Below are 19,900 nucleotides of genomic sequence, written 5' to 3' on the forward strand. Positions count from 1 at the left end.
AGTCTTGTCATTCCCATTCTGTTTCATTTTTTCCTAACCAACATTTCTCTGTACCTATTATCTGAGCCAAGTCTTACCTTTCAAATCCACTTCACAGTCAATAACAGAGCAGTCTCAATCTCAAACAAAATGGAAAGGGGGAACGGGGCAGGGAATCACATGAGAAAATGAATAGTCACAGGCCATCCATTCTGTAACAAACCTATAGAGGAGCCTTCTGCTCCTCTGATGCTGCTATTCCTGCCCTTGTTAATGCCACCTGGGCAAAGTTCATCAAACTATCTCCTAAATACTTATGTCAGTGTGAATAAAACTTAGGCATTATATGCTACCTTTACTGGCTAAGATTGAAGCGGCTCAGATGGACTTAGATTGGCAACATAAGGGTGAATTATTATTAGCCCAGTGGGCCCATGACACCTCAGGCCATTAAGGCAGAGATGCAACATATAGATGGGCTTGTGATCAAGGAGTGGACTTAACAATGGACACTATCACCCAGGTTGTTTATGAATGTGAAACGTACTACAGTTAAGCAAGCCAAGTGGTTAAAGCCTCTCTGGTACGGAGAACGATGGCTGAAGTACAAATATGGGGAGGCCTGGCAGACTGACTATATTACACTCCCACCGACCCGCCAAGGCACGTGCCATGTGCTTACCATGGTGGAAGCAACCACCGGATGGCTGGAAACATACGCTGTGCCCCACGCCACTGCCTGGAACACTATCCTGGACCTTGAGAAACAAATCTTGTGGCGACAAGGCACCCCAGAGAGAACTGAGTCAGACAATGGGACTCATTTCCGGAACAACCTTATAGACATTTGGGCCAAAGAGCATGGCATTGAGCGGGTATATCACATCTCCTATCATGCACCAGCCTCGAGGAAAATCGAACGGTGCAATGGGCTGTTAAAAACTACACTGAGAGCAATGAGTGGTGGGACTTTCAAACATTGGGATACACATTTAGCAAAAGCCACCTGGTTGGTCAACACGAGGGGATCTGCCAACAGGGCTGGCCCAGCCCAATCAGAATTTCTATGTACTGTAGAGGCAGATAAAGTTCCTGTGGTGCACATAAAGAACTTCTTCGTTAGGGACTGTAGTGACAGGACAAGGGGAAATGGGTTTAAACTTAAACAGAGGAAGTTCAGATTAGATATAAAGAAGAATTTCTTTACTGTGAAGGTGGTGAGGCACTGGAACAGGTTGCCCAAAGAAGTGGTGAATGTACCAGCCCTGGCAGCGTTCAAGGCCAGGTTGGACAGAGCCTTGGGTGACATGGTCTAGGGTGAGGCATTCATGCCCACGGCAGGAGGGTTGGAACATTCTATGATTCTACGAAGAACATCATGATTTCAGTATACTAGGAGGAACTGTTAGAAAAACGTTTGTAACAGCCTGGTGAGATGGAGGTCTACATAAAGAGTCTTGCTAACTTCATGGGGTTACTGATATAATGTTAATACATGTCTATGTTAAATACGGATGTTTCCACTTCTTGTTAAAGCACTTGTCCATGTTTCTATACTATTTGCATATTATTGGATAAGGCTGATACACAAATAAATATCAGTGCATCTATTTACAAACACCTTTGGGTAATTTAAGGAAATTACAATGAATTCATTAAAATCAGAAAATATTGTTGGAGAAAGACCAAATAGCAGATGGATACTGTAATGGCACATGACTTCAGCAGCACATGTACTTGCACTTTATACTCCCCCACTGACCCCTTCTAAATAGAATCGGCAATGCTCAGCCACGTTCCAAAGAGCTTGTACTGCAAACCAGATTTCTCCCTTAGCTCCAGCTTCCAAACTGAAGAAGGCAAGTTACTTTTCGCAGTTGGCTTGGAACCATGATGACAGTAAAGGCACGTATATCTTAGATCATACCAGCTTCACCACTAGAATTCCCTAGTAGGTAACAATAGCAGCTTAGCAAGGGAAAACAGCTTTCTATTATACCGGATATAAATCAAGTTCCATACTCCATTGATACAACTGCCAAAGCCAGCTTGCCTGACAGCCAAATGGTATGGCAGCAGTAGCTTCGCTAGCAATTCCACAGGGTGGTATGTCTTCTCCTACCATACCATTCTATTGACCACATACTAGCTGTACTCCACAGCTGACCATCATACAGATTAATGACCACAGCTTTGCAAGACAGAGGATGTACAAAAATATCTTTGCACTATAAACATATACGTTTGTTATTTTTTGGAAAAAAACCCCAACAACCTGAATTACTAATTTTTGTGACCTTTCCAAAGTAACAGAGAAATGTATTCTGCAATATTTAATATAACAACGAGTAGACTGGAACAAATCACTTAAAACTGAGCCAAATTCTAAATACAGCTGGTGCAGAAGACAGATTAACGATTCCAGTGTTGCACAGTGACTACAAAGGCAGTATCCACGCACATCATGCTACTCTTAGAGGCAATGGTTTCCAAATCTGATAGAAAAATAGCTTCACATTTCCTTCTCTTGTATTTCTCCCTCAGGGTGCCTTGTTAGCTAATTTACCTGCCACTGTTTTGCAGCAATTCTCGGTGCTAATCTGCTTAGTACCTTCTGGATTGTTCTCCCAGTCACGTTCCTTTGTTTGCAGAGAACTGAGCTTGTGAGACTGCACCCCGTGCTTTCCAGATTTTCAACAGTTCTGTGGTTTAGAGAGTGCATGAGAGAAACAATCCTCAAGCATATAAAAATCCTGAAGCACCAGAGAGATTGAAGAAAGATTGAAAGCAGAAAGAGATGGTACAGTCAGCCCAGCAAATCTGAGTCTAAACCATCATCATTTCAATGGACAGCATTTGAAACAATATGCTGGAGTCTGTCCTCACTACTTCCTTATGTGACTATTAAGAAGCTCAAAATAGAATGGAAACCATATTATTTCCTCCTCGAACAATTCATAATTTTATGTCTATGCAACATCTAAAAGCTAATGCAATGGAAGAAGTTCCTACAGAGCATATTATGTATGTTGAAGTCAAAGTAGCACAACCCAGTGAATTGCGAAACATGTTATTCCCTCTAAGTGTTAAGCATTTTTTTCCCCGGTTAGCTCCTACCAGGAAAGGTGAAGTGGAACAGCTGGAGGATAATGAAACCAGCATGTGCCTAGTTTGTTTTGAGTCTAGCAACAAAACTGTCTAACCTGTGCAAGAGACTCACAGTGCCACCTGGATCTGATTTTACATTATAGCTCGTTCCTTGAAACCTATTATCTCTGGGCACCATACCAAGAATGCTTTCACTTCTGATCATCCTTTAGATTGGAAGCATTATCTTTCCTCTGCTGCAACTTTGATGTTTCTGTGTGTTCTGGAATTTTTGAAAAAGAAAAAAAAAAAACCCAAACAAAACCCCCCCCCAAAAAAACCAACAAACAAATAAAAGAACATTAAACTTTATGGATGATATTAACTACAGAAGGGATTCAAAGGAACCCAAAATCCATTGGGATAGTGGTGACTACACTGTAACAGATGTAACTGCTTGGCAATGGCTGAGGATCCATTCTTTCATTTTCAAGCATTCTGAACTACTGGAATAACATCAATAGTTAGATTAGTTTAAAGAAACAAAGTGGAAAAGAGTTATTTTCTAAACTCAATGTGATCCCCAGCCATAATGTGAAGACCCATCTTGTCTTACAAAGCAGCGCTTAAACTGTATAACAGCATCCCATGAGATGTAACACTTCATCTTAAGTATTTGTCAAACTATCACATACAAAAGACATCAGGATGTGGTCATTGTTAAACAGCATTAGCAAAAAAAAAAAAAGATGAAAATCCAGCAAACGTGTTGTTTGCTATAAAATGTCCAGCCAAAACTAGATGTAACCCCACCTGATTTTATTATTCTGTGTTCACCTATAAACATAACTCATGAACTCCTCCCATCTCTGTGTTCTGCACCAGAATTTATCTCAATGTTAATTTCTATGTCTAATTTTGAATTTTACACATGGTCCTTGAATTTCCAGTTAAATACAGAGAAACTGAAAAAACCCACCAGCATTTCTATATTACCTATATATAGTGTGGTATGCATGCATAAAAACAGATTTGATGGCAAAGATATACCCATAATCATGTGTTGTTTGTAGAATGCTTGAAAATATAGCAAGTTACATAAATGCTACATCTTACTGAGTGCCATATATGCCATATATTTATGCATGCATATGGAAGGTGGGTTGAAGAATGTGGGTAGATATTTGCAGGGAAAGAGTAGTTAGACTGGTGAACATTATTAATGTATTATGGTAGATATAAATATCCCAATAGTAGGAGATATAACAGAATGCCTAATTTTACTTCCCCCCCCCCTAAAAAAAAAAGGCTCAGTAAACATAAGGGAAACTTTAGATAAGTTAGAATAAGAAAATATCAACTTTACCATCCACTACACTCAAAGGGTCCTTTGGATCGTCCATGGAAGCAGATTTATGATTCAGCATCTCAGGGCTTGGCCCCAGCACTCCAGATACAGGTCTTGGCTGAATCAGTTTCTTCATTTTAAGATCCTCTGCTTTTCCTTTGCCAAAAGTTCCATCAAAAGGACTGACTTGCGAAGAGTAGAATTTATCAGCATATATCTGAGAGCCTTTAGTCCTGCTGTGAGAGCTTTTATCATTGCTTTGTGCTGACAAGTTTTGAGTGATGTATGTGTGCAGCGCAGCCATTAGTGTTTTCTGGTCAAGCTCCATTTCTGAGTCTGGCGAGAACTTGTCTGGCTGATGTGGGTTGGAGGCCCTCCCACGGAGATTGTCAGCATGCTGTTGATGGGATGTTGATGCATGGGACAAAGGAGTTGCTCTTTCTTTGGGTTTTTGCATTATGTAGTACCTGATAGGATCATTATAGATGTAGCTCTAGAGAGAGGATAAGGTGAAAAAAAGGACTGGGTCATTATGGCTTTGTAATGATTATTGTTATGCAGGAATAACAGGCATAATCCTTAGTGTTTTACCGACCAGGAAAAAAATAACTAGAATCTATAATATGTATGTAGATCGCAAACTGCAAACTGGAAAATTTGCTTTAAAGAGACATAATTTTGTACAAATTTTGTAAAACTGTTATTAAATTATTAAAAAGCAAGAGAAAGAGATTAGAAAGAGAATGATACAACTCAAACTTGATGTTAACTATATCTGCACTATTTCTATTCAGTCGGACAACGAAAAATTTAGTAATGCCACTTTCCCTTTGTTTTTTACTAGACTGGTGAGAATCTTTTTTTTCAGGGTACTTACCAAAAACTAAGAATTCAAATCAACATAGTCATTTTTATTTATTTTATTTATGGACAATAATTTTTGCTTTCCATATGAACAAATTTATTCTGATAAGAGGCAGTTGATTTTACAACATGTATCTGTAACTCCTGCTTTCCAAGAGGGTTATCCTCCCCCTGAGAAATGACTGAAGAGATCTATTCCATGATTTGTAGATTTATGGCTTATGCAACTTTATTAAAATAAAAACAAAACCAAAAAAAACCCAAACAAAAAAACCCCAAACAAACAAAAAAACTCACTTGTGATCCACCAACACAAAGCTTTTGACTTCTGCAGGTGGTCTTTAACATAGAAACATGTTTTGTTAATGCCAAGAAATTGGGCTAGAGTAAGACAGTGTCAAAGAACACAGAGCTAGAGATCAAGCATCTTTGCATATGAACTATTTTAATATCCCCTGGGAACTGTATCAAACAACAGCAATGTAGCTCCGGTTCAGTGGTCCAGCTGCAGGTTATGCACTGCTCTGATCAACACCTAGAGGGAAGCCAGTTGTCAGAATACAAGTTGAATGCTGTTTACATACTTAATAGCAAATCCTAGATGTGAAAAACTGCTAGTCATATGTATTTCTCTCTCAATTTCAACGACTTTTTATGGGGTAATTAAGTCTCTAATGATACTCACTCCCTAGAAGAAACTGCAGAGGATGGCATGAAGCAGTCCCAGACACACCAAGTAGTTTACAGAGAATTCACATAAACTGCCATCTGCCTTTCTTACCCCTGTACTCTCTACCCTGCCACCTTTTGGAGGACATTCTGGGCACAAGCAAGCTGGAAAGGGACTTTTTATAAGAGCAAGTAGTGATAGGACAAGGGGGAATGGCTTTAAGCTGGAAGAGGGTAGATATAAATTAGCTATTAGGAAAAAATTCTTTACTCTGAGAGTGGTGAAACACTAGAACAGGTTGCCCAGAGAAGTTGTGGCTGCCCCATCCCTGTAAGTGTTCAAGGCCAGGTTGGACGGGACTTTGAGCAACCTGGTCTAGTGGGAGGTGCCCCTGCACATGGCAGGGAGGTTGGAACTAGGTGATCTTTATCTATCTTTATTTTGAGAAGCTCAGCATGACATAGGAGTGTGCACTTGAAGCTCAGAAAGCCAACCATATGCTGGATTGGGTCAAAAGGAGCGTGTCCAATAAGTTGAGGGAGGTGATTCTCCCCCTCTACTCCCCTTTCGTGAGACCCCATGTGGACCTGCTTGAGGAAGTCCAAAGGAGGGCCACAGGCGATCCGAGGGCTGGAGCACCTCTCCTATGAAGACAGGCTGAGACAGTTGGCGTTGTTCAGCCTGGAGAAGAGAAGGCTCAGGGGAGACATTATAACAGTCTTCCAGCACCTGAAGGTGGCCTACAAGAAGCTGGAGAGGGACTTCTTTACAAAGGCAGGTAGTGATAGGAGACAGGCTAATGGCTTTAAACTGACAGAGGGCAGATTTAGATTAGGTATCAGGAAGAAATTCTTTATATGAGGGTGGTGAGACACTGGAAGAGGTTGCCCAGAGAAGCTGTGGATGCCTCATCCCTGGAAGTGTTCAAGGCCAGATTGGATGGGGCTTTGAGCAACCTGGTCTAGTAGAAGGTGTCCAGGAGCATTGGAACTAGGTGATCTTTAAGGTCCCTTCCTACCCAAACCATCCTACGATTCTATGACTGGGGAAGGAAGAACAGGGAGCTGGGAAAAGAAGAAACATGACAGAGAAGATGACATTCCCCATTCAGCCATGGAAAGACATTAAGTCAGCTCAGTCCAGCTTGTGTAACTGTACCCTAATTTGGATCTCTGTCCTATATGCAGCTGCCTTTTTTGCCTCTAAAGCTTTACTAACAAATCAAGTCTTAGGGTGAGCAAAACCACTAGACACTCTCACACAACTTCTGAAAGATTAGGGTCAGGAGATGTGGCTGCCTTTTGATTAGCTATTTAACAAGTCCAAATACCCTTTAACATTAGCAGATCTGTGATTTCCTGCTCTTGCAGACAACAAGCACATCAAGAAAGAAAACACAAGAAAAAGCACCGAATGATTGTACGCAAATTGGATATAAGTAAGTGCCAGTCCTGGGTTCAGAGCTGCACCTCTATCAGGAAGCGGCAGCCTCTCAGCAGCTTGACAGGTCACACTTCGGGTAAGTAAAGGATGAAATATTTGAAGTTCTAATTGAAGTACAGCACCGACAGCTCAGCTGTCTTCACAGTGCACTCCCATATCAGTCCATCTGATGTAGCTTAGTCCAACTTAAAGGGGTGCCACAACTGTATGGCAATCCTCAACTTGGAGGTGAAAAAATCCCTTTCCTTACTGCTCATATCTCAAACAGAACATAGCACCACGAGCATATATTTCCAACTGAAACATACAAGGTGAAATCCAAGTAAAATTGCAGCATGGATAAATGCAACCCTAGAGTATGGGTTTGTCTAAGTGGCATGGGAAAAAACATCTTTTTACAGAAAAAGACAGGAGAAAAATATATGTAGTTTAGAATCCAGTGACAATTTACATCTTAAGTTATTAGTAACAATTGCAGAGCACTGTGATAATCTTATTTGAAGTGTTTTTGCAATCTAACCTCCTGAACAGGGAAATTTCTAGTTTGACATACTTCAAAGTTAAATGGCATAATCCATGGTCAGTGAAAAGAAGAATCTGTAAAATCCTATGTTGGTTCTTTCAGACAAGCTGCTAACATTACAGAGAAGCAGAGAGAAACAAGGAGCAGCAAAATTTTAAAGAGAAAATGGGTTTCAGCATTGATTAAAGTGGATTTATATAAAAGACTGCCAGTAAGAGCAAAAAAAACCCAATAAAAGACAAACAATAAATGAAATGTGTGGAACTAAGAAGGAATACTCCAGTTACCAGACAGATGGTTTATACTGAATAGGGTTAGAATAGAAGTCCTTATTACTATCAGGAACAAATTATTTTAATAGGTCAGATAGTGTTCAATTATCTCATGTCACTTACAGAACATCTTTAAGAAGTACTCTGAATTGCTAAAAAACCTCAGTTAAAAGAAAAAAAAATCTTATTCTCCATCTGCACAGGATTTTCCTCTCCTTCACCACCTTTCAAATAACCTATCTCAATAATTCACACATTATCAAAAAACCCCACTCACTAACCTTTCTGAAGATCGAATTGTTAGGGCAATGTCTTGTATGGTTTAGGTATGTAAGTAACTGACATTTTCTGCATGAAAGTTCAGAGAAGGGCATATTAAATTACACCATGCAGAAGCACTGTGCAATAGTCTACGGACCACACATTTTCTGAAAAAAAAGAAAAAAAAAAAGGGGGGCAGGATTAGATACATACAACCCAAGGTACAGATAAATGCTGTTCAATATATCCACTAAGGGGTAGATTGATTTGAATGTTTCGCCCAAGTGCAGAAACAATGAAATTCAGTTATGAAAAAATACCTCCTTTCTTGAGGATACATTATCTAAATCTTGAAGGCAGATAGAGATAACAAAAAATACCTTAGGAATGCATTAAGAAGGAATTTTCCTCCCTCAATTTAATTTGCCTTTTTTCTGTTTGTGCATTTTCAGATATCAATTCGTATGCTACCTCCTGAGTTTAGTTGGACCATGGTTCCACCACAGTACTTAATTTACTGTGCCTATTTGAGATAGTGGCAACATGCTCTCTGAAATTAGAAAATAAAACTACAACAAACACTGGAACCAGGCCCTCCCTCACCAATGGTGGGATGAAAGAAAAGTTTCCAAATGCTACCAAAAATGAAATGATCTCATACTTTAACTCACTGCATGCAGTGAAAGAAGTCTAGCTTCTTCTACCAGAAGCATTCTAGATACTTTGTGACCCACACGTTTGCCTCATGCAAACTCACTACATAGGAAATACACATACTCATGTGAACCCCTAACTAGACAGGAACACAGGTGGCACTGCCTGACTGCTAGATCAAAGCGTGGGCTGTAAATTTGTCACCTCAATTTACCTTTACTTTGAGAGAAATCCAGCCAACATTGAAACTTGAGGGCCTAAGGAGTGCCATGGAGTAAATTCTAGTGCAAAAATCCCTGGAATGGAGCTGAGGAGCACTACATCTGTGTCATTAGAACATCATAGCTGAAGTAGCCATTCCTATGCTAACAAAGCCTTCATTCTTTCAGCTGCTGTTCCCATACAGTGCTACACTGCCATAAGGATACCTTAGCAGGCTTCCAGCTATGTTCAAGCTAGCTGAAAGGGGGGAACTCGGCTTTACAAGCCTCTGCGTAACATAATGTTTCACACTCTGCATCAAATTCAGTGTTAGGTTCATCTGAAAACAATAGCTAAAACCAATGAAAGAATTAAATTTTCTGAGCAACAGTGGAGCAAAAGCCTTTTCTACCAGCTGATAATGACATTTTCACTTACTACAGAAAATGGTATTATAGCATGCAAGAAAACACTGCACAAAAACCCAAGCACTTAGAAGACTAATTCAGAACCCAGAAACTGGTAAAAAGGCCAAACCAGTGCCTCCTGCAGCGACAGGATAGCATGAGACCATGGTCTTTTGACAGATTCACGGGCTTAAGGCAACAGGCACTGTTACAGTTGTCTCATCTGATCTACTATTTCACTAATAATTTTGTGTAACTATCTCCTATTTTGTTTCTGAGAATTACAACAGCTTTGAAACCACTTAGGAACTACATCAGAGAAGTAAAGATGGCAAAGATTGTTAATTAACACCCTGTAGTTTGCAGTGTCAAAAGCTTGATCAAGCAAAAGGGGTCCTCAAAGTCTCCTTTGATCAAAACTAGTGATCAATTTGCTTCTTAATTGTGGTTGTGAAACTGCAGAATAACAGGATTGTCTGGAGTCTGACTGTATACCATCCAATAATCTACTGCTGCAATTTCAGCTGACAGAGATTGATTGTGAGCAGCATATTCTGCCGCTCTTAAACAAAATAACTCTCCAAAACAAAAAAGAGAGCATAAATACATCGGCTTCTTTCATATATTTAAGAAATTCACTTTTAAGTCTCAATGTTCTCAGTCCTTCTTGATCTCTTTTGGAATGATCTCAGCTGCATGTCTGCCCTTCAACCTTCTCCAACAGATTCTCTACATGAATAATTTTTATTATTAGTTGCCATTAGTCGTACTGCCGAGGAACTCACTGGCATTAGTCTTCATAACAAACTGCTTGTTGTTCCCTTTGTTTCTGACAAATCTCTATCCTATGGGTTTAAACAAAGTTTCTTTTGATGTAGAAGGAGTACTGGATCATTTTTCCTCAACATTCATCATTAGCTCATCATAAACAAAAAAATGTTAGTTTCACGTGTCAGGTTACATGATAACCTAATTTGGCTCCTCCCCAGCTCCTCCCCAGGCCATCACAGTGAGCCATCAACATGAGGTTCAGGAGTGCCACCCACCAGATAGGTCAATGGGAGCAGCTCTCTGGATCACCCTGCAGACTAAAGGGGTTACTGCTTACAGGGCTGTCGGACTCCTTACAGGATTCCAAGAAAGGCATCTTGTCACTGTACAAGGCATATTATGGGATATTTAGAGAAAGGACCGGAGAGAAAGGATCAAGGTGGACTGGGGAACATCTGTAGTAAAACAGCAGGAAAAGGGAGTAAAGGGGACTAATAACATGTAAGCAGACTGGCCAGTATACTTGTCTGAACATGCCTTGTGTTTGATCACCACAGTCTGTCCTGTCTTCTCGATCAACTCCATTTCCGACTATTCTTCTGGATAAAAAGCTCTATTCTGTGTGCATGTGCGTATATGGTTTTCTGAGCATCAATAACCACAGTCAGACCATGGGTCCCGTGGTGCCTGCTGGCAGTGCCTTGGCAGTACCTGCTCCACCTGGCTATTGGCTACCTGTGGGGATATAGACTTGAGGCAGCTTTATCTCTGTCAGCTACTGTGTTCAGAAGCTCCCTAACATTACCAACAGGAACCAAAAAGTGACAGTCAACCTCCAGCAGAAGGCAGAAATTGTGCAGCCTGGTGATCAGTGCCGGTAGATATACCAGGGTATTTCAGCTTCCCTTGTCTGAGAACAGTTTGCTCATATCTCAATAAGTCTGTTACTTAAGGTTTCAGTGAATGATGTTTAAACACATTTTCTGTAGGCATATGCTAGTATATTGAGCTAACTCATTATCTAAAGATGATATACACAGAAACATGAAGATCTTCATCTGCCAAAACTCGAGCACATTAGCACCAATTCAATATATTTATAACTCTAACATATGAATTTAGAGAGTATTTTTACCCAAAGAAATGCAAGTGAATAGAGATCTGCAGGATCCATGTCTACAACATTGCTTTACAACCCCACTGAAAGCAACCAACCATTTGCTGGACAAGTGCTTGAGGTAAGGTGAGGACTTTTCCCCTCATAAAAAATATTTATTGTTGCACTGTCCTGAAATGTTTACACTAGCACACTCACAGAGAGATTAGATAAATTTCAATTTTTGTGAACTCTATCCTCTCATTTGATGAGTTTGATGTAAAAATAAATATGGAATACACTTTAAAGTTTGTACCAGCTCCATCATCTTTTATTTACTGAGCCCAGTGTACTGAATACAATGAGTAAATATTTGGAAGACAAATAGCAAGCTTGCAGGAGAAATAACAGAAACAAAACCTCCCAACTTGTGGTTTTTGGCAAAAAGAAGTTGATTTTGAAGGGGTGGGGAGGGATCTGAATGAGAAGCAAATCTTATTGTCCAGTCAGTATTTGAAATTTTAAAACTATCAATCTACATTTCATCTGGGAATTACCAGAAATTAATTAACTCCAGATTTGACACAGATCATTTATAATGTCATCTCTACAGTGCTTTTATCTTCAGATCATTGTAAAAATAATTAATCTTTACCAGATAGCTGTGTGATAAGAGAAATTATGATTTCTATGTTAGACATTGAAATTCTGTCAGTACACCGTATATAAACCAATTGGTTGTAGCTAAACGTAGGTGTTAGATCTAAGACTTGAAGAGCACAACACTGGCACTAGAATCTTCACCTGACCTATTATTAACTAAAAAATATAATCACAGGTCACATTTGATGACCAGACTGTGTATTTATGCTGCAAACAACTGTAATTTTACTAGGCTTTGTAGCCATGATTCGGTTAGATCTTCAAATGTATAGTACAAGTCCTTGCAATAAAAATTGCTATCTACTGCTATCAGATTCATGCAGGATGGCCAATAGGATAGAATTCACAATGTCTTATTTATATATTTAAATTAGAATAGGTGTATAACAACTAGGAAATTTCTTTTTTCTCTCCACTCATCTTAAACTGAGTTTAGGCTGACTTGCACCAATACACAGATCTGTATTTGATCAAACGAATTCTATTCTAGTGCTTATGAGATTTTGTTTGTTTTTTGGGTTTTACGGTTGTTTTGGTTTGGTTTGTTTCTTAAGAGACGTTTAATGTTTCTCTCTTACCGGAAAGAGCCATGGATGCGAGAATGATCCAAAAGATTAAATATTTTTCCAGGATTTGAGTCTTAACTTTCAGTCTACACTCTACCAAAAAATTATTCCACACCCTCAGAAAAGCTATCTAATCTGTCTGTGAATTAGGGATATTAGTTCTTCCCTACTATGTAATGTCACCAGGTAAATAAATATATCAATGCTTGTGAGATGTTCAGATATCACTCTAATGGTTGTTGTACAGATATGCCGATAGACAGGCAATTCTGTAGCTTCAGGTTTATCAATTAGTCCTGATATTTTTATGAATGTGTTTATGCACAGGGTGTATTAAATTTTTCTTACACATAAAGCCACAGATATGAAATATTAAATTTCACATTTATATAGGCAGAGTTTAAATGCATACATTGCAGACAGGATTTTGACTTTTCAGCAGTCAGCCATCATATTAATTTCTGATGATCTTCATTCCATACTGTATTTTAATCAGTGTTAGATAAATAAGGGTCCTGTTTTTTTGAATTAAAGCTCCAGATTAAAATAAGCAATGACTGTGTAATTTCTTACTTGTTAATCACAGTAATTATTATTTGCAGATAAGTTCAGAGTACTTGTGCACTCAGATATTCTAAAATAAATAATAATCCTTTCTAATAATTATCATACATCCTAGTTCTTTCAGGAGATCAACTACAAGACATCAAACAACTGATTTTTAACCCAGCAAAAACATGAGTAGTCTTCCCTGAATCTGAAAGGGGACAATAGGTGGAAGGTTCCCTCTTGTACAAAGGACTAAAATAAAAGTTTTACCAAATGCCTTGTCTAACCTTTGTACCCTTCTATATTCAAGCAAACTGACTCTACCACATCAGTTTTTACTTTCTCCCCTTTCAGTGGCACTGTACTCTTGATCTAACAACCAGCCCTATGTCTCTGTAACTAACCAGGCACTTTATCTGTTTGCTTTTTTTTTCCCTTATTGGTTCTCCAAAGACCTTTGTTAGCAACTTTTCTGATATAAGGATTCTGTTTTTTCCTAAACTCTTTGCTTTAAAATTTATAAGAATACATAAGACTTGGGGATTTCTGCAATTGCAACCTTTACACATAAAGTCTACCTTGAAAATGAATGTAAGTAATTAAAACCCAAAGAAAAAAAAAATGGATTAAGCTCCCTGAGGGCTCTCAGATTATTTTCTCTCTTCCTCTATACTACATACTAGGGCCTGAATGGCACATCAGCCTGAGGAAGACCTGAGCAGCAGGTAGGACCCAGGTCTGAAAACCTCAGAAGCCAAATCAAGGGGAGGGAGTAAGAGCAGTCACACACATTTTCTAGCTATAAAACCTAAACCATAAAACAGAGACCCTGCAACAAGAAATGCAGCACTAACACAAGTGTAGCAGGCAACTTCCTTATTCCTATAGCCTCTTCAGAAGGTTTCCCAGAGGAGCCAATGAAGCATCCAGCCCCAAAGTGGAGCTGGGAGATAAGATGAGAGAGGAAGTGAGCATCCAGCCCTGTGGTGTGGTAGATGTGATTCCTGTGTGCTGTAGTCATGGTGTCTGAAATGAGGCCAGCGCAGTGCTATGTTACCAAAACAGTGCACTTTTGCCAGCCTCATGCACTTAAAAATTCACAAATCAGGCTACCAGAAGGCAAGAGAATATGTTAAACTGATAGCTAGTCTAAGAAAAAAACCAAGGAATTCCAGGTGAGTTATTTTTTTATTTTCTTCTGTTTTGAGTACATTTGGATCACATTTCAAAACTTTTATCTTTCTGTGGTGACTAAAAAATTATTCTCTTGTAACTATTCAACTGCAGCTGTTTGGATTTTTTAAGAAAACTATAAGATTATTTCTCACTGTCTTGGCTAAGGGCTGGTAAAAAATAGACAACATGAATATTTGTTTCCATACTGACCATTTTTGCTGCCTCTTTTTTGCTTTGTTGTAACAGCCACTACGGGCACAGCTATTTTTTCCTTTTTCCACCTCCTTTATTTGAAGATTTCCTCAAGACTTCCCACATGGCCCTGCTATTCAAATGTGCACACAGAGCTCACCAGCCCAGCTGCCATCAGCAGCAAAGCAAGCAAGCTCTCCTTCTATAGCTTACTAGCGTTAGTAATCTCAGCAATGTGCTGTCCCTTCGAACCCAGCATAACTCTGCCTCTCAGTTTCTGTAGGAATCCCAACAGCATAGTGTTTCTTACAGGGGTTTGGTTTTGTTGGGTTTGGTTTTTGTTTGGTTCTTTTTTTTTTTTGATTGTTGGGGTTTTTCACCTATAGATTGCTCTAACTGGAGGGGAGAAGAGCTGGAAAATTCACGTGTGATTTGAAGCCTCTGCATTTCTTGCCTCACTAGAGAAGATAAACCAAGCTATCTCATTATGCATATGTGCCTGGCTATATGTTATTTTCCATACTAAGTTCAGGTTTGGCAGAAAGGAATCACGAAGACTGATAATGCAGTATTTTGTGAATGGTAAAACCCTCCTCCATTGGGGGTGGTGGAGGGAGGAAACAAACTCCAAAACCCACTAGTTAATGCTTAAGTAACAAATGCCACCAAGTGCCCATTTTCTGAACAACTCTTTTCAGCTGAACTGAAGTGAAAAATGTTCTTTATAACTGTAATCCTCAGGAAACAGGCCCACCAAATCTTCTGATTCACTGCTATTTATCCACTGGCAGAGTAATTATCAACTGGCTAAATTACAGCCTGCAGTAAATACTGCATAAATACTGAGAAAAAATTCTAACTTACTGATGAACTTCAAGTGCTTCAAAAATCACTCAAAGAAGCTCCTGCAATAAATGGTAGACATTATAGGAATTTTGGTCCATCACATGATGTAAGTTTGCTAGTGTTATTTCTCTCACTGTTCTATTAGTCCTCAAGCTGACAGCTGTTAGAAGGGAAATACGAAAAGAGTTACCTAGTTTAGGTTTTGCCATGTCTTATTTTACAACTTCATGCATACCTGTGTGTGCTGTCTGCTTGGTAATCTTGAAGCTCTGTAGTTTTATTCTGATAATACATGCAGAAGATAGTAGGAAAACTAAAGATCAAAAGTTTGTAAAACAGTTTAATTAAAAATATTTATGTTAAGATACTAAATAACGCTTCTGGACAAAACACATGTTTTAAAGCCTCTTAGTCTTTTTTCTTCCTTTTTTTTATTCTTGGCCAGAGTCCTTTGACAACAGTTTTGGAATAAATCAGAATCCACTCAGGAAGTCTGCCTAAAAGCACTAAAAATCTGCAAGATTCAGCTATACCTCATAGGAGGTAAGGTATCAAAGCAACCAGAGTAGTGTTGCATCTCCTACCTCCTGACAGTAAGAATGAAGTGACAGACGTAAATATATACTTGAAAGAAAATTATTTTAAAGAAGGGCAAAGGCCCAAAAGCTGCACTTCTATGTTTAAGTAGGGTAAAGTACTTCTGTCTTACCCTTATTTTTAATCAGAAAAGGGCAAGAAAGTTAAAAATATAAGACCTTGCTACAATTATTTAATATAGGTTCATAATTTATCCATATATAAAATGCAAAAATAAAGTACCAAGATTTTGTTGAAGCATGCAATTAAAGTGCATGATAGGCATTTTCAATTTCAGGTGGTATGACCATATCAAATGCAGCTCTTGTGTTTCTTTCCTTCCTACTTCTTGAATCGTGAAATTTTACAGCTTTTTTCTGCTTCCTGGATCAGGAAAGTCCTAGTTTCTCTTTTGTTTAAATGTTTTATTACATTTATGAATCAAGGTACAAATATGGTATCCTTTTAAAGAATAGCAGTTGCATTTGATTTGCAGAGGATAGGGAAACATCTGCAGGATCATTTAAAATTCATGACTGATTACTAATTTTAAAGATAATTTTTCTTTTTTTTTTAAATTGTCAATTATAGGTAACACATCTGACTCAAATGCTATTGTTTTAAAATGCTTCTTAGTAAATAGAAGTGTACAGTCTGCTCTTATATGTGCTTCATTTCCAGATTTTCTCCTCTTTATCCCACTCCCCCAGGCTTCAGAGTACCCATCTCCATGGCAACACTCGATAAGGTTGGTGGGTGGTGTTATCACAGCAGGCTTCCCCACAGAAGGTCTCCGCCATATGGATTATTTATGAACTTGCATGACAGCACCAGACCCACTGAAATAATTCTTGAGCAAGTTTTCTTGTCTCTGAAAGCCAGTGATTCAAAGCAGAATATCCTCACTGCAGCCAGCACCCATGAGTAGAGAGTGAAGGACCATGAAGGTGGTCACTCATCCAGCCCCAAAGCCTCCTTGCCATTGCCTGCAAATTTCTCTTACCCCAGATAAACACCTAATGACATACACCATAAATCATGAGTGCTATATATGCCAATCAGGGAAATTGGAAACTTGTGGCTTCTGACAAGAATAACATTTCAGTTATATGATGACTAAATAGTTGATACAACTGATACTGCTGTTGGGAGTTGCTGTTGCAGATACACTGCAGTATATGTGTCTCTGAGTTGTTTCCTGGAAAAAATAGCAGTTTGGCTTTGACACTATATTTCCTTTGCCGGATTTTTTTCTTGAAACTTCATCATTAACGCAAATAGCACATACCAATTTTTTTAAAGGATTGCTATAATAGCAGCCTATTTCTTTAAAATAATAGAGTTCTCTGGATAAACACATTTTTTAAGCAAAAACTGCAGGGCTGTAAGGGCCTGTCATATGCAACCGCTTCATCTAATCATTTTTATAGATTTGTCAAGCTCCACCTTAGAGCAAGACAGATTTTCTCTAGGAAAAAAAGGTTTAGTTCTCACATGGACATTTGTGTGGGTTTTTCACATAGCAAATACTGAAGATTTAATGGTTGTGATTTATCTTCCTAGCTATCCACATACTTATAATGTATATGTATGAATTTTAATTGGTCACAATACACTTCCTTTAGAATCAACAAGAAGTAGGAAATGTTGAGGCACAATTCATCAGATCCATTATCAAAATCTTCTCCAGAATTATATTACTTGTACTCTGAGCACCAATTCACAAGCAAAAAATTCACAAAGTAGTTCAGCCAGCTTTTTGGAGAGGAGCAGTTCAGATACCATAAGAAGGGTTTCAGATCAGCCAGTGAAGATGTAAACACCTTTATCCCACTCTTCCTCCTTCTTCACATGCAATCAATCCTAATTAAGGTAAAATGCTTCAGATTAGAAAAGCTCTATCATTTACAACACTGAAGCTGACTCAACTCATTTGGAGACAACCTGGTTACACCAGGTATGATAACCAATTGGAGGAGGCAGCAAGAAACAATATCTGGTGTTGAGACCGAAAGGAAAATTGAAAAATAAGGAGAATTCAGAGAAAAAGGAAGCCAGAATCACAGAATGTAGCAACCACATTAATACTACTACCTTGACAGAAGCTTTGTCATTCGTCTTCCTTGGATACAAATTTGTAGCTGCAGACTGGGAGAGAATACCAAGATATTTAAGATATTGCTGAAGAGACTTGGCCAAGTTCACATCATTTTCCAGATTGTAATTTCTTTCATTATCTGCATTCTGTCCCAAAGTTCTGCACAGCAAAAGCAAGGAAAAGAAAGTTACCAGCCTGCACAATGTACAAAGTGCCCAACTAAAAAGGCACCGCAAACCACTGAAGTTAGTTCCATACATAAGAGTTGCTCAAACTCTTAGCAACCACAGAAGTATAGAATATTCAGTGTTTCAGCAAAAGCAGTCAAAAAATCTTGCACTATTAACAATTTATTGCAGGAATCTAAGTTAATGATCTAACAGTAAATCAAATAAAATGCCTACATCAAGGCACAGCCATATTCGGAAGAAAACTCTTGTAAAAAGAAAGTATGCATGATTAAATTGCACCCCAAAGAAAAATGAGATGATTCTAAGATTTAAAAAATTGCTGGATGATGATGAGATTCAACATCGATTTGGCCCTGCACCAATTTACAGAAAAGTGAGACTACTGGATGTGCAGAAATAACTAAGCTAGTCAGCTCCAGCAAAGAGCTTAAAAAAGGAATAATGAGGTGGAACAAGTGTGTCTTCTGATCTTCTCATGTGTCTGGGATTCACAGAATAGCAGGGTTTTCTGAGTGGTTTAGACAGATCTTGGTGACGTTTGCAAAGAAAAGCTAAAAATGTGATTAAACAACAGCAGTGTAGAGGTGTTTATATGGGATTCACTGCACTGTGTGCAATGAATCTGAATTATTACTGGCTCTCCTCATCTATCCCAACAACACGTCAATGACGATAATTTAAATGTCAACACTAGTAACTATTTCATTCCTTGTGCACTAAAGCCGAGAGAGGGTTCCCAGTCTGCTTCCTTCCCTGTGAACGACATATCGTTTTGACTGGAATCACCTTTTTAGTGTCACCATTTCCTACCCATATGCCCACATACCTCTTCAGTGATGAACAATTTCAGCTGGAAAAGATTTCCAGCTCAGGTGGACAAGACAGCACTTGACTTTCAACATCTCCATGCCACTGCAAGTAAAATTTTATTCTACCAGCCCATGTCATGGTGCTTATGTAGGGCCCCAGCTTGAGAGAGTACCATTACGTCATTTTCCAAATCTTAGATTTAATTACATTACTTTATGCACAAAGAAACAGACTTTCTTCCATGCTCACATTGCATCAAATGCTTGTCCTGACTAATTTAATACCAATAAATATAATTAATAATCTAATTTGCTTTGGTGAGATTGCCCTGACCCAGGTACAGGACCTTGCACTTGCCCTTGCTGAACTTCATGAGGTTTACATGGGCCCACCTCTCCAGCCTGTCCAGGTCCCTCTGGATGGCATCCCTTCCCTCCAGTGTGTTGACTGCAGCACACAGCTTGGTGTTGTCGGCAAACTTGCTGAGGTTGCACTCAATCCCAACATCTGTCCATGTCGCCGACAAAGATGTTAAACAGCTCTGGTCCCAGTACTGATCCCTCAGGAATGTCAAGCTATTTATTTCAGAGCTCTAAATTCTGCCTCATGATGGAGGGCAGACATGCAGGTAACATTATCCACCTCCTTTTCAATTTA

General features: G+C 38.9%; 1 protein-coding gene across 1 annotated transcript in view; it reads right to left on the minus strand.

The window, feature by feature from the left end:
- Positions 1-19,900, minus strand: part of PTPRN2 (protein tyrosine phosphatase receptor type N2) — a 590,472-nt gene that overhangs the window by 406,343 nt on the left and 164,229 nt on the right. Inside the window, exons 5-6 of the mRNA XM_030483611.1 lie at positions 18,239-18,401; positions 4,433-4,907 (exon numbers count right to left, since the gene is read on the minus strand). Coding sequence (XP_030339471.1) covers positions 4,433-4,907; positions 18,239-18,401 — 638 coding nt within the window. The remainder of the gene's footprint in view (positions 1-4,432; positions 4,908-18,238; positions 18,402-19,900) is intronic.

Source organism: Strigops habroptila, chromosome 1 (assembly GCF_004027225.2).
Source record: "Strigops habroptila isolate Jane chromosome 1, bStrHab1.2.pri, whole genome shotgun sequence".
Classification (NCBI taxonomy): Eukaryota; Metazoa; Chordata; class Aves; order Psittaciformes; family Psittacidae; genus Strigops; species Strigops habroptila.